This window comes from Aulostomus chinensis, chromosome 10 (genome assembly GCF_037954235.1).
Source record: "Aulostomus chinensis isolate RoL2024-O1b breed Wild chromosome 10, RoL_Achi_v1.0, whole genome shotgun sequence".
In the NCBI taxonomy this organism is placed as follows: domain Eukaryota; kingdom Metazoa; phylum Chordata; class Actinopteri; order Syngnathiformes; family Aulostomidae; genus Aulostomus; species Aulostomus chinensis.
In genome coordinates this window covers 18,618,840-18,631,927 of record NC_141329.1, presented here as the reverse complement: position 1 = coordinate 18,631,927, position 13,088 = coordinate 18,618,840, and the positions used below count along the sequence as shown (strand labels likewise).

Sequence of the window (13,088 nt, the reverse complement as noted above, 5' to 3'; positions counted from 1 at the left end):
CCCCATCAATGTTCTCTGCTCATGCTTTACGCCACGAGGTGGCGCTAAGAAATTACTATTCCCATCCGACGTGTCTGTCAATTTAGGACAAGAAACTAGGTTCAGCTAATCAGACACTGGATCGTTCGAAAAGCAAACCGTCAGAGGAACCGTTAACTCTACTAATGTCACGTAGCTGGCTGATGTTTTAATACTTGCAGCAGCAGTTTGTGGCCTCTGGCTTCTCCGTCTCGGCTCAGCTGTTGAAATAGGTCAGCAGACGGTTTAAAATTTCAATACTTTAGGTGTCATGTTCAAAAGTGACATTAAGTTGTCCTGTGACTGGAGCAGACAAATCTGAACCTGTCTACACGGGCGCAAACTCACTGAACTCACAACTTCAGAATCAATTGGCCTTAGGAAACGGTAGAGGGATGGTTGGGGGGGGGGGGGGGCTTATTATATCAAATATAATAAATTGTGCCTCGAGGAAGGCTTGAGAGCTATTCGCGATGTATGCGCTGTGCTATTTTATCGTATTTTTCCTCAAGAATTTTCTAAGAAAAAAAATGCTTTGATTTCTCCTAACTGTCTTCAGAACTCCAGAGAGGTGAAGTGGGTGGGATTAGTCAAATCGATCTGGACATATAAACGCCTCAGACCCGCCTTCGCATAGTAAACTGCCGAGTCCTAGCGAGGCTGAGGTCGTGATGGTAAACTGGCCCAGAGGGTTTGGGAGCGCTCAGCCCAGGTGGGGAGGTTTTACGCCAGAATATTGCTTGCGATCGTTGGAAATTTGAAGAACTGTTACTGGAGGAGAAACCTGTTCTCATGGTGGGTCCGATCGCTCTGTCGAGGAGCCCGCGGTGAAGTGCTGGCTGGCTGATTGAATGTCACCTCCAGTCACCATGGATTACGGACGGACCATGGCTCCCCCGGTGCCTCCGCACAATCCTCAACCCGGCCACCGACCCGGCCTGGCACAGGAGAAGCTGCTGAAGTGCGTCTTGTTAGGCGACGGAGCGGTGGGCAAAACCAGCCTGGTGGTCAGCTACACAACGAACGGCTACCCGACAAAATATGTCCCGACCGCTTTTGATGACTTCTCGGGTAAGTGGAGACTTGTTTGACTTACAGTGCAGAAACAGTCCCAGGAAATATTGACACGTGACGTGTTATAACAGCATATTACCTCAGATTAGTCTTTTTTTTTTTTTTAAACCAACTCGGTGCAATTTTTGAATGGATCATATAGAGAAAACTCTGAATTGCACAACTGTACAGGTCTAAGATACGTGAGTGTTTAAATGTGAGTGTCGATGAAATCCGTTCATTACATTCAAAGTTCTAAAGATAATTCATGTGTTCCTTCCTGCTTGACAGTCCCACTTGTGCTCTTGTACGCTTTTACTTATTGCTCTTCTTCAACTTCCCATCCAGACAGCACCTGCCCGTGCAGTCATAGTCATGTTTATGTTTCCTCTTAACGGTCTTCCATCAGGGTTAATGCACATTTGTTCTCCTCCATGATGTAGCCAGGTTTCCATTTGGTATGGTAACTCTTTCCAAACTCATTGTCTCTGCAAGATTTGTTTACTGCAACTTTGTTTACTGCAACTTAAGAGGAAACTGATTAATGTGACCTCAAAGCCACCTTCATTGTTTCACCATCTCATCTTCCCAACCACAGTCATTTACTTTATTTTGAGAAAATTGGAACTCTGTTAGTTGTTTCACTGTATCTCTGCCGGAGCTTTCAATAACAGCTGTAAACTAATAGTAGTGAAACATTAAAATCATGTATCCTTTTTTTTTTTAAGGATGAAGGAAATTTCGTTATCCTGCAAACTTACTTGTAAATTTAAGCATTGTGTCAGTAATCCTCTCCCGGCAGTAAACCTTAACAATAACCGTATAAAGCACGCTCTGCCATCCGACAAGCGCTGGTCCAACCCTCGTCTACGAGGCAAAGAGAGTCTCCGGTTTGCAGGTTTTACATTGCACAACTGTGCCTATTGTTGTCAGCCTTGACCTGCGAGCCCTCTCCTCTGTATTGGAATGGGCACATCTGTTGCAGTGGCTCTGAGGCAAAGATTGTCTTTCGCCCTGCCTGACAGAGAAGGATTGTGCACTTGGGGCCCTCGCTGGTGATGTCATTTCTTTCTGCCCGGAATCACAGCGTCCCCCTTGAAAACTGACTTCTGAGGAGTTATGCAATGCCACAGGTGGCACAAATGCAGGCTGGGAGAGGGGATGATTAGAGGGAGTTTGGAAAGAGAAAAAAAATATCAAAGACCTATCATATGTCAGGGATTAGGGAATGATTACACAATGGCAGCTCTCCCCCACTTTCTTTACCCCCTCTTTTTCAAGGCTTTTGTTAAAGCAGAGCGCTATGACGCCTGTCCTATTACATGAAAAGTCCCAGTTAACTCTTTGATCAGGTGCTTTGACCGACCACACACTCCAGGCGTATTGTAAATGTTTCCATGTGCCTGGTGCTCTGCATTGTGCTCACTCTTCTGAAAAGAATAAATGACCCCATAATGAAACTGGCTGTAAGATGACTCATCCACTTTTCCAAACTGGAAATAGGCCGATTGAATGATAGTAGCTGACCAAACCAAAAATCTTCTTTGTCTTTACCCCCCTCATTAGACAACCTTGGAATGGCCTCTGTCAAAACAGAACAGGGAACAAAGCTCTCTGAGTGGTCTGAGCGACAGTAAAGCCTTGTGGTCCCAACGGTAACTGGCAGAGTGGGTGGGCGAGACAGAGCAGGCGGTCTGAGCTGGAAGAGCAGAGTAGGGGGTCTTTGTGTTTTCAACTGGCAGGTTTTTTTGTTTATTCTGAAGAATAGTATGCTGGTGGGCAGTTGTGTGTCAGGAGGGGCCTTGAAGCTGACAGCTGTCTGTCTGTGTTCCCACAGCTGTGGTTCAGGTGGACGGAAACCCAGTCCGACTGCAGCTGTGTGACACCGCAGGACAGGTGAGTTTTACACACACATTTATGTTTTATAAAGCACATTATATTTTCAAGTTTCCATTGAAAGGCCTAATTTGGTATTTGGATTTGTCACCATTAACCGGAAGGCATTTACACACAATCAAACAGGCTCGCTGGTAGTTGAGACACGTTCCAGCTTCGCCAGTTATGTTTCCTGTCTGTTGATTACACGATTGACAGCTGAAGAGTCGTACCACAAACAGTGAGCTGTATTTCTAGCAGCCTACCGTCTTGGCAACCGATCTGACTCAATTTCACATTTCACCTGTGCTAGTAGCTAAAAGGTAAGCTAGCCCGTCAAACTGGTCCACCACTTTGATCTAGGCCGAACTATCTTAAATCAGTTGGATGGACTGCGATAAAATTTTAGCGCTCTGTGTTTCATCTGCTGCCACTATGAGGTTAACATTTTTGCAACATGTCTTGACAGCTACTAGATGGTTACTGGTGTTCCCCGTAGCACAAGCTATAATCACTTAGGTGATCACATTGTCAGCTTTTTACTTAACAATTACTTTTGTTTATCTGTATCTGTCCTCGTTTGTTAATAGTATGTAGTGTTACTCGGCTATTTGAGAGGCTAAACTGAGTTAGCTAGCATGTTTATCTGCTAAAATCAGTGTGCCATTGTGCACTACAGCCTCCCTGAGCCCCTAGTATGACTAAAGAATATGTCTTCGTGTAGAATTTTCAAATTATTGTTTAAAGGTACACTTTGTAAGAAACGAGGTAATTCTTACTTCCTCAGAATGAGCCAGAGAGGGAAACTCTAAGTTAAGAAAAAGTAAATCTGCATTCAAACACTCACCTATGGCCACAACTTTTCACTCGTGATGGAAAAAATTACGTTTGAACGTAAGTGGGCGAAATGAGATTCCTTAATAGGGTAGCTAGCCTGGGCAAGTGCTCACTCCCTCTACTGTGACTCATTATCACAAAGCTCTAGCCTGTTATGACAAACTGGCACAAGCTTGTTCCCAACGCCATTTGTTCATTTAAAAATCCTTCGATCAAACACCTTTTGGATTGCCGATCTTTCCTGGAAAAAAAAAATGTCGAACATTCTTTTGGAATTCAACAGATTAAAAAAAAAAAAGAGGCCAATTATTGAACTAAGTTATTAGATTTCTCTCCTTAGCGTGTCATACAGGTCTCATGCTCTTATTTCAGAATGTGTAGATTTAGTTGAATTCCTGGTGTCTGTCTCCTGTCAGTCATCTGACAATAGAATTAACGCCATTCTGTAGTTTATGGGTGTGCTGTAACAAATGAAAGACAACAGAACAAAATAGAACTTTTTTTTTTTTTCTCTGCGTGTGTCTCTCTGCTCCAGGAAGTTTAATAGGTGAAGTTACAGGCTCATTATTGTATTGCTAAGGCGGTCTTTCGGAGAACTGTTTGTGAAACTGTTTTTATTTCTCTGGGGCATGGTTGGTTGTTTCATAATCGAACTCAGTGGAAACCTGCCCTGGGTGCAGCATATTTGATAGTCACAAACCCTGCGAGGGAACTGCCAGTTCCACAGTTTGAGCCCATAATACACGTAAACCCTCATATTGCAAGCTACACACAGCGCTACAATTGCATACATGCACACGCGCGCACGCACACACACACACACACACACACACACACACACACACACACTCAGACAAGCCTGGGCAAATATGGGCAGATAAATGTCTGCAAACACTGATGCAATTTCATAAGAGGGGAACTTGTGCCAGAAACAGGTTGGGCTGTGCCAAAAAAGATGACAGAGAGATAAAGAGAGAGAGCAAGACAGGGGAGGTCTGAGGAAAAATGATAACAGCTGCTGCTCAAACTGATAAACAAAGTTGCTCTTTAGTCAGAGATGTTGATATGTGTGTATACTGTGCAAATGGACTGACGTCATCTCACAGCAACGCCAAAACTTGTGTAGCAAAGTCTCCAGCTGATAAAGTGTCCAGTGTATTTGCTGAACCTTGAACACTCATGTGCTGGTGATTTCTGCAGATTTGGGTTTGAAATCAAAATTGGCTATCACTGAACATCGATTCAGGAACAGGGAGATTCACAAATAGGTGGAGATGGTTAAAGCAAAGAAGCATCAGTGTAATCTGTGCTCTGAAGCATGTTACGATGCTCTAGAGTCTTACGAGGTTCACTTCAGATGATTTCAATTACGGGGCTCATGTATACGTTAACACAATATGAACATTATTTGCTGAACCTTTTCAAGCACAAAACCATATCACTCAGCATTTGTTTCTCTCTTTATCAGGATGAATTCGACAAACTCCGCCACTTCTGTTACAGTCGGACTGATGCCCTGCTGCTCTGCTTCAGTGTTGTCAGCCCGGCCTCCTTTCAAAATGTCTGGGAGAAGTGGGTCCCAGAAATCCGTCGCCGCTGCCCTCTCACACCCATCCTCCTTGTAGGCACGCAGTGTGACCTGCGGCAGGACGTCAAGGTGCTAATCGAGCTGGCAAGGCGAAAGGAGAGACCAGTAGCTGAGGAAGATGCCAGAACCCTGGCAGACAAAATCGGGGCAGTGACTTATGTTGAATGCTCGGCACTGACACAAAAGAATCTGAAGGAGGTGTTTGATGCAGCTATTGCCGTGGGGCTGCGCCACTCTGACAGAAGAGCGCGGCGTGAGAGGAAAGTTCGCAGCACAGCTGATAAGATGAAGATGCTCTCCAAGTCTTGGTGGAAAAAGTATGTCTGCGTCCAGTAGGGGAGGAGGACACGATCTTCCATGATTAACAATAGAACTGGAACTGGTGTGAGGAGATTGAGTTGGATATATTTCACACTCACGTGTGTCCAAATGACTGAATCAGTGGATCAACAGTTCAGCAGAGGCAGCGCTCATCAGTGGTGGTTGAACGTTGGGCAGAGTTTCCCCTCCTGATGTTTTTATGCCTTAAGGACCGAGAGCGCGAAGCTGTAACCACTGTCTGCTCCTCAGAGCCAATTTGAACTGTTAATATGACTGTGACCAGCATTCAACCAAAAATTATGGAGCTAGTAAAGTTTTATGGCACATGGACTGCACGTCATACTGGACTTGTCCAAAGAAATGTGAGCTGATGTGGAGGCGATTTTGATATGAACTGAGCTCTCTTTTCTGATTTGGTACCCTTCTCTAAGTATCTACACTGAAATTCAGCCCTGCCACCTCTTTTTGGTAATCTCACTGAAAGTGTCAAGACCTATAAACTAATCATTTTAAGTCTTCAAGTTTAAGATTCCAGACTGTTCAAAATCAAAGCACCTTTTTTTTTTTCTCCAGTGACAACTTCTTGAGAAAATTTGCGGATGATCAGATTGAATCTGGATTGCAATCAAATGTATACAGTTTTGAATTTTATTAAGCATGTGTGTGCAGCTGGTTTAAGAGGCCGCATAAGCATGGCCATTCACTTTAATTCAATTGTGTCGGGGGTTCTGTGTCTGTTCCACATTCTGAAGTGTTGATTCAGCTGTCACACACACTCAGTCGACCACGCAGTTAGAGGTCTGTAAGCCTTTTCTGCCAAAACACACCTACCACACTGATGCTACAAAACTAGAATCAAAACTATTAAAGGGCCAGAGCTTTATAGCTGCTGTAAATTTAACCGAAAAATCCAAAAGAAAGACAATGTGTTCTAGAACTTTCCATTACTGTTACAAGGTTGTTGCGATAAATTGGGTGGTGCCACTGTAAATTGCACTTATTACACACAGTTAAACACAAGTCCTGCCATGCAATGGTCTTTGGACCAGTGGTGTGAAAACATTGGGTGTACCTCCTGAACTGTCCTTTAAGCAGCAGATAAGGCAGCTGAAGAGGCTGTCCCGTGTGTTCCCGGCACCACACCAGCGGTTTAGGTGATCACAGGGTCTCTATCTCTCTCTATCTCTCTCTCTCTATGTCATTGTTGTGGAGGCCTTAAACAGATAATTGTCCACCTTTTCACTCATTATATCGGGGCTCTCTTCTCTTCTGAAATTACACAGTAAATGAGGTGAAATCACCAAAGAGACTGATTATATGTTTGCTTCTTATTTTTCAGAAGCCTGTCATTCTGTTTATCTGTTCCTTCTGGGCCAATAACTGATCAAAAAGCAATACAGAGCAGATGTATGAATGCGGTATGTCATTATGTATGTTACATAGTACTCATTTTATGATGTTTGTAATGTCATCAGGATAAATCTGTGTACATATATACATGACTCAGTCATGCCCAGTACATGAATGGTACTTAACAGAGCAATTTTGTTGAGCTGTATGGGTGGAATGAAATAAAATGTGAAATATTTAACCTTTTTTTGTCTGATGACTCTTCCATGTAGGTACTGTATCTTCTCTTTGACTCTAGGGAGAACATTATTAGACAATAAGAGTGTTGTGATGGTCTGTTTTGGATCCGATCATCAGCCTCTACAGCAAATCCCCTCTGTCTTTCAAAGATTAGGACTGACTTTTATAAATCTTTTTTTTTTAAAGAAATAAGACTTTTATGATTTTTCTTCTGCCATTTTCATCCATCCGTCCATCCATTTTCTTCCACTTATTCCTGTTAAGGGTCGTGGGGGGGGGGGGGGGAGGGGGGGGGGGGGCTGGAGCCTATCCCAGCGGCTACGGGCAAGAGGCAGGATTCACCATGGACAGGTCACCAGTCCATCACAGAGACAGAGAACCACTCACACTCAAGTAAAGTATCCAATCAGCCTCGTCCCCAATTGCATGTCTTTGGACTGTGGGAAGAAGCGGGAGTACCTGGAGAGAACCCACACAGACAGAACATGGAAACTCCACACAGAAAGATCCCATGCTTAAGCCAGGACTCGAACCCGGAACCTTCTTGCTGTGAGGTGACAGCGCTAACCACTGCACCACCATTCAGCCGCTTACATTTCCTTTTTTTTTTTTCTTTTTTTTTCTAAGCAGGTGTAGTAATGTGTGGCTTTTATTTAGTAAATTGTAAAGGGAAACACCATATACATGTTCAAATTTTACATAACCAAAACCATAATTCTAAAACTGTCATAACAACCAATCTATGGATTTAATGAACTGCTCTATCCCTAATTCTCATAGAATATGTCATAACAACAGCACTAACTCAATAAACCACATTTTTATCTCATACAGCTGTGTGAAATAAAACATTAGTTACGTAACGTTGCGTCACTACATCAGGCACCCACTATGACCCCGTGGCCCGCATACAGTTAAGATACATCAGATCTTGCTCTAAGGACGGAGAGAGGTATGGCTGCAACATGATAAACACCACACGAGCCCTGAGCGTCCAAAAGTAGGACTAAATGCTCTACACAGCCCTGTTCTGTATCAGAGACAGGGATTTGCGATTATGTACGGAATCACGCCGTGTGCCCACCAAACCATAAATATGGGATTAATGGCATCCTGTTGGAAATATTGATAAAACATCAGGATTGACTGCTTGATGCTGAAGATTAAATTGAAGCTCACTAAATACCACAGAGGCAGTACCGAGCAGGAGCCTGTGCAGGATACTGGAGAGCGTGAAAGAAAATCTTCATGACTGTGCATGCATTCAAGGGGTGAACCCCATAGTGACAGCTCTCGGAGGGCTACGCCTTTATGAAAGTTACTTCATCTCACTATTACTAAGAGTAATGAATACATTTGGGTGGTGTTTGTTCCTCTGTCTGTCTTTTAGCAGGATTACCAGCCAGGGAAGAACCTGTTAAATTTGGGGGCAGATCCATTTCACATTGTGAAAAAAAGTTGCTTTTTTTTTTTTTTAATTAACTGCACCTGGTTAAGTTTGCTGTTATTAGTGTAGGGATATGTTTGATGACAGATTCGCAAGCTGCCACTGTCTGAGAATTAAAAAAAAACAACGCTGACTAATAAATTTTTGAAAAGTATGCGCCTGAGAAAACTTTGTCCTGCTTTTAAAGAGAAACACACATAATTTTTTTTTTATTGGCGATGCACGATTAATGACTGCGGACATTTAATCAAAACCTAGATGCATATCGAAAATTACAAAACCATTCACTATGTAAACACAGTAGGATCAATATTTGACCATCCATTGCAAATGCTGCACACTTTTTTATTATTGTTCTCCATACAGTTAATAATGACCTGTGAAACATCAGATAAAGCCAATTACTAAAATGCACTTAGAGCTACAGTACACAACAGTTCAGAGCTGAGAAACAGTTAAATCTTTAGCCAAAAGTTTTGCCTCAAGAGATTCTGTTGGCACCAAGATGTTTAACTATGTAGGATCGTATGATTATAATTGTCTAAAATAGGTTTTTTCCTCCTATTCATAGCGATGTGTCTACACCACAACATACAACAATAGGCCAGGAATGACAGTTAGCTAGGCATCGTCTCCTTGTTTAGACACGCTAATGATTGGGTTAAAGAGAGTCTGTGTTGTCTGGCAGACTGCAGATGATTATACTGCCCAGCCTTATTGTGGGTGAGGCTGAAATAGAAGCAATGCCAAGCAGCCTAATTATGATAGTCAGTGAGGCTCCACTATCCACCAATATTTCTGCAAGAAGCTCCATTGTTGTCTCTTGTGTATCTTTATTTTGAAAGCTCCTGCTAGAAATACAGGTTATTGTTTGTTGTAAGAATCTTCAGCTGTCAGTCATAAAACCAAGAGTCATAAACATCGTTGACAGAGCCGGAACGGGTCTAAACTTTGTCAAATTAGACTCCAAACACTAAAACTGTCTTTTCCGTGGAAACAAGAATAAATAATCAGTTTTATATAACATAAATGTTCAAGCATAGCTTGCAGTATTTATGTGACTCTACGTTAAAACAAATATGTTGAAGAGCCAACATCACCAAAGCTTTGAAGACAGTGAAACTGACAAAATATTATCATTCAGTGGTGATCTGACTTGGAGCCATAATGTGGTCACAGGGTCATCGGGTGAAACCGACATTAAAATAATTTTTTGCGGTTCATCCAAATGGCTTCCACTTAGGGAGGTATTAGTTTCAGTTATTGTTAGGGCAGTTCTCTTGTGTCTGTTGATGATGCATGATGTCATGAGTCCAAACTTCAAAATTTTCTATTCCAGGAAAAAAACAAAACAAATTATAACACAAATAACAACTAAAATGTTTTAATGATTCAGGTAATGCGCTATTAGTATATCCAAAGACAGCTTAGCTGGCTCAGCAGAACTCCCCATAAATTGTCTGTTACACTTAAGTTTTTTTAAATCCTGAAATAAACTAGAAATATCTCCAAGATATGTGTCTGTCAGAGTGACCTTTGATCTGCAATGTTTTTTGAGGTCATCTCCAAGTCCCAGTGGATGTTTGCAGCAAATTTGAAGAATTCCCTAAAGACGTTCCTGAGATATTGTGTTAATGGCAAAGGTATCATAGACAAGTGACGTGACAGTGACCTTGCCCTTGCCCTTTGACCTTTTACCACCTAAATCTTTTCTGTTCATCCTTCAGGCCCTGTGGACATTTGAGCCAAATTTGAAAAAAATCCCCAAGGTCTTCCAAAGATATCACACTGACAGAATAACACAGACAACCCAAAAACCTAAAGCCTCTGGGCGACAGCTTCGCCAGCGTGGAGGCGTAACGAGTCACAATTTATCAAATGTTAAAAGCTGGAGAGACTCTGGTTGATGAATTTAGTTCCAAAATCTTAAAACTATGCTTTTAACATATCAGTGCATCTCATTAAAAATGAAACGTGTAATCTAGCATCATATCATCAACCCCCCCTTCCCCCCCAATATTCCATGTGTTACCATGGACACGACCTCAGTGTCCTCAAACAGTTATTACCTGGGTGGGATCTGATATACATACACTAAAGCAGGAGGAGATCATTGTGTGAAAGGGGTGACCCAGTCAGCTGTAACCTGTTCTAGCTGGGGGAAAAAAAAAGGGTCACTGAACTTCTTCCTCCTGTAAACCCATTTTCTTACGTAATTTCTGAGAATGATTTAGGTAACAACTGAACCCTGACTCCACATGAAAGACCAGTTCTGTAATCAGTGTGGATGTCTGAAAGTTGGTGGACTTCTCCCGCTCTGGTCAGATAATTGCCGCCTGCCATAATAAGTGGAGCTGAGCCTGCTGGGTGGGATTACAGATGGACATTAACTGCACAAGTCAGCTCTGCTGGGTGGGAAGGTATCCAACCAGTGGACTGTGGTCCACTTTGTACATTGTCTTTAGGATTAACTGTTGCCCAAGCTCTTGTAATGCGATGCAATATGTCTGGGGCCCCGATTAAAAGGCACCCACACATACAACTTAACCTGTCATTGAGTACAGTTCAGTATTCTTAACATAAATCAGCTTTCAAAGTATGTTTTAGGCCTCAGCCTCCATTGAAGGCCTCCTATAAGAAAGTCGTTTCCACTGGAGTGATTTGGTCTGATAATCATTAAGTGGTATGTGATTATTATGAGACAGGTTTACTGTTGGCTACAAATGGCGTAAATGGATTATAGTTTGCTTGAAATGAATAAGGTTATGAATTAAGTTAATTGAAAGAATATTCGTTGCTTTAATTCTGAGATAAAAGCCCCAGTGTGACATCCAGTAAAGATGGCGCAGACCGCAAACCCTCACCTCACCTGTTTCCCTTTATTTGTGTTCTCAAATGTTCAAAAACCTGGGTTAGCCAACACCCGCGACCACTTATTACAAACCAGCATCACAAAAAATAAAAATTGAATGCCCACAAGGGAATTTACTTTGTTTGCTATTGCTCATACACACTTTGGAAATATAAAATAATGATCCAGTCTCATATGATAGATGTCACAGAATGGATCACCATCACACATGGTTACCATTTTAGCCAAGGGGGGATGCAGACATCAACAGGTCCATCAATATGTAGTATGAATGTAGCCCCAGAACTAACAGATGTATGTCTGGCCTGCAGAAGTGTTCCTTGATGCTAATGTGACCAGGATGGCACCATCTGTGAAGTAGGAAGTCTGCTTTCTGATTTGTTTATGAAAGCTGTTGATGGTGGTTACAGGATTACAGGGATAGTAGTTAGGGTAGGATAGCTTGGAGTCTAAATCCTCATCCTGCTGCATTCATGGAAGTCTCAGATTTCTCAGAAGTTTGTTCATCATCCAGTAACCTTATATTGTTTGCAATAATAGAAGAGGGATACAGTTTAAATCTCCTGCATCCTCTATGCTGTATGGTTGTGTGCTGATTTTTTCTTGCTCTGCGTCCTTCAAATGTCCTTATCATTTTTGGAGGGATTGTGTTATTCTTAGGTCCCTCGTTCAAACCCAACCCACAAGTTGTAGTTAACAAATGCCATCGTTTTCAAGAGACGTGACTCCTGCAGAGTCCAAGTATAGGTGGAAAGATGCCAGTTTCTGGTCTTGGAGTAGCCTGTTCAGTTTAAAGAAATGTTGTAGTCGTTCATTTTATTGCAATATGTCAACTTTTTAGCTATTTTGTAGAGTTTTTGGAGACTGGCTGCTTGCTAGCTAATGAACTGAGGCTGCCAGTTAGATACAGCTGCTGTGTCTGCCACCTCATTCCCCAAAGTCAGGGTGCAGGTCAATCTGAGACCAGCTCTCATTTAAAAGCTGCTGCCAGTTGGATATATCAACCACATTTTGAGCATCCAAATATTCTTGCTTGAAAAAAAGGTCAAATCTTACAAAAGTTATGAATGAAAAAGCTTAGCTTGGTTTAAAACAAATCCCAGCACATTAATTTAGAGGGTTAACAGGATGGGAACTACTCAGTAGGTGTCCAGTTATCAGGAATTAATTTACACCCAACAGCCACACTCATCACATTTACTTGCCCAGGCCCTGGTATAAACATTGACTCACAGCAGGCTCAGTAACACACTCAGTCCAATGAAGGGCATGCTGGAAATCATCTCAAATTAAAAGAACATATTGTGATCTTTTTTTGTTGGTACAGTGTCTACTGAGATGTTGATTAATACATGAATAAAAACAACATTAAATGAGAATCAAGACTATTGTTTGAAGCAAAACTACTAGCTTGCTTCTTAGCTAACACTATGGTGGCAGGAGTGGCCTGTCTGGCTTGCTGCAGTATGGCCCGGCTGGCAGGATTA

The 13,088-nt window shown here is 42.2% G+C and overlaps 1 protein-coding gene across 1 annotated transcript; it reads left to right on the top strand.

Annotated features, from left to right (window-relative positions):
• The first annotated feature begins 645 nt into the window (after positions 1 to 645).
• Positions 646 to 7,270, top strand: rhoub (ras homolog family member Ub). The gene is made up of 3 exons (XM_086216254.1): positions 646 to 1,089; positions 2,909 to 2,967; positions 5,252 to 7,270. The coding sequence occupies exons 1-3, from the start codon at positions 870 to 872 to the stop codon at positions 5,705 to 5,707; spliced, it is 735 nt and encodes a 244-aa protein (XP_086072380.1). The 5' UTR covers positions 646 to 869; the 3' UTR covers positions 5,708 to 7,270.
• Positions 7,271 to 13,088: the final 5,818 nt, after the last annotated feature.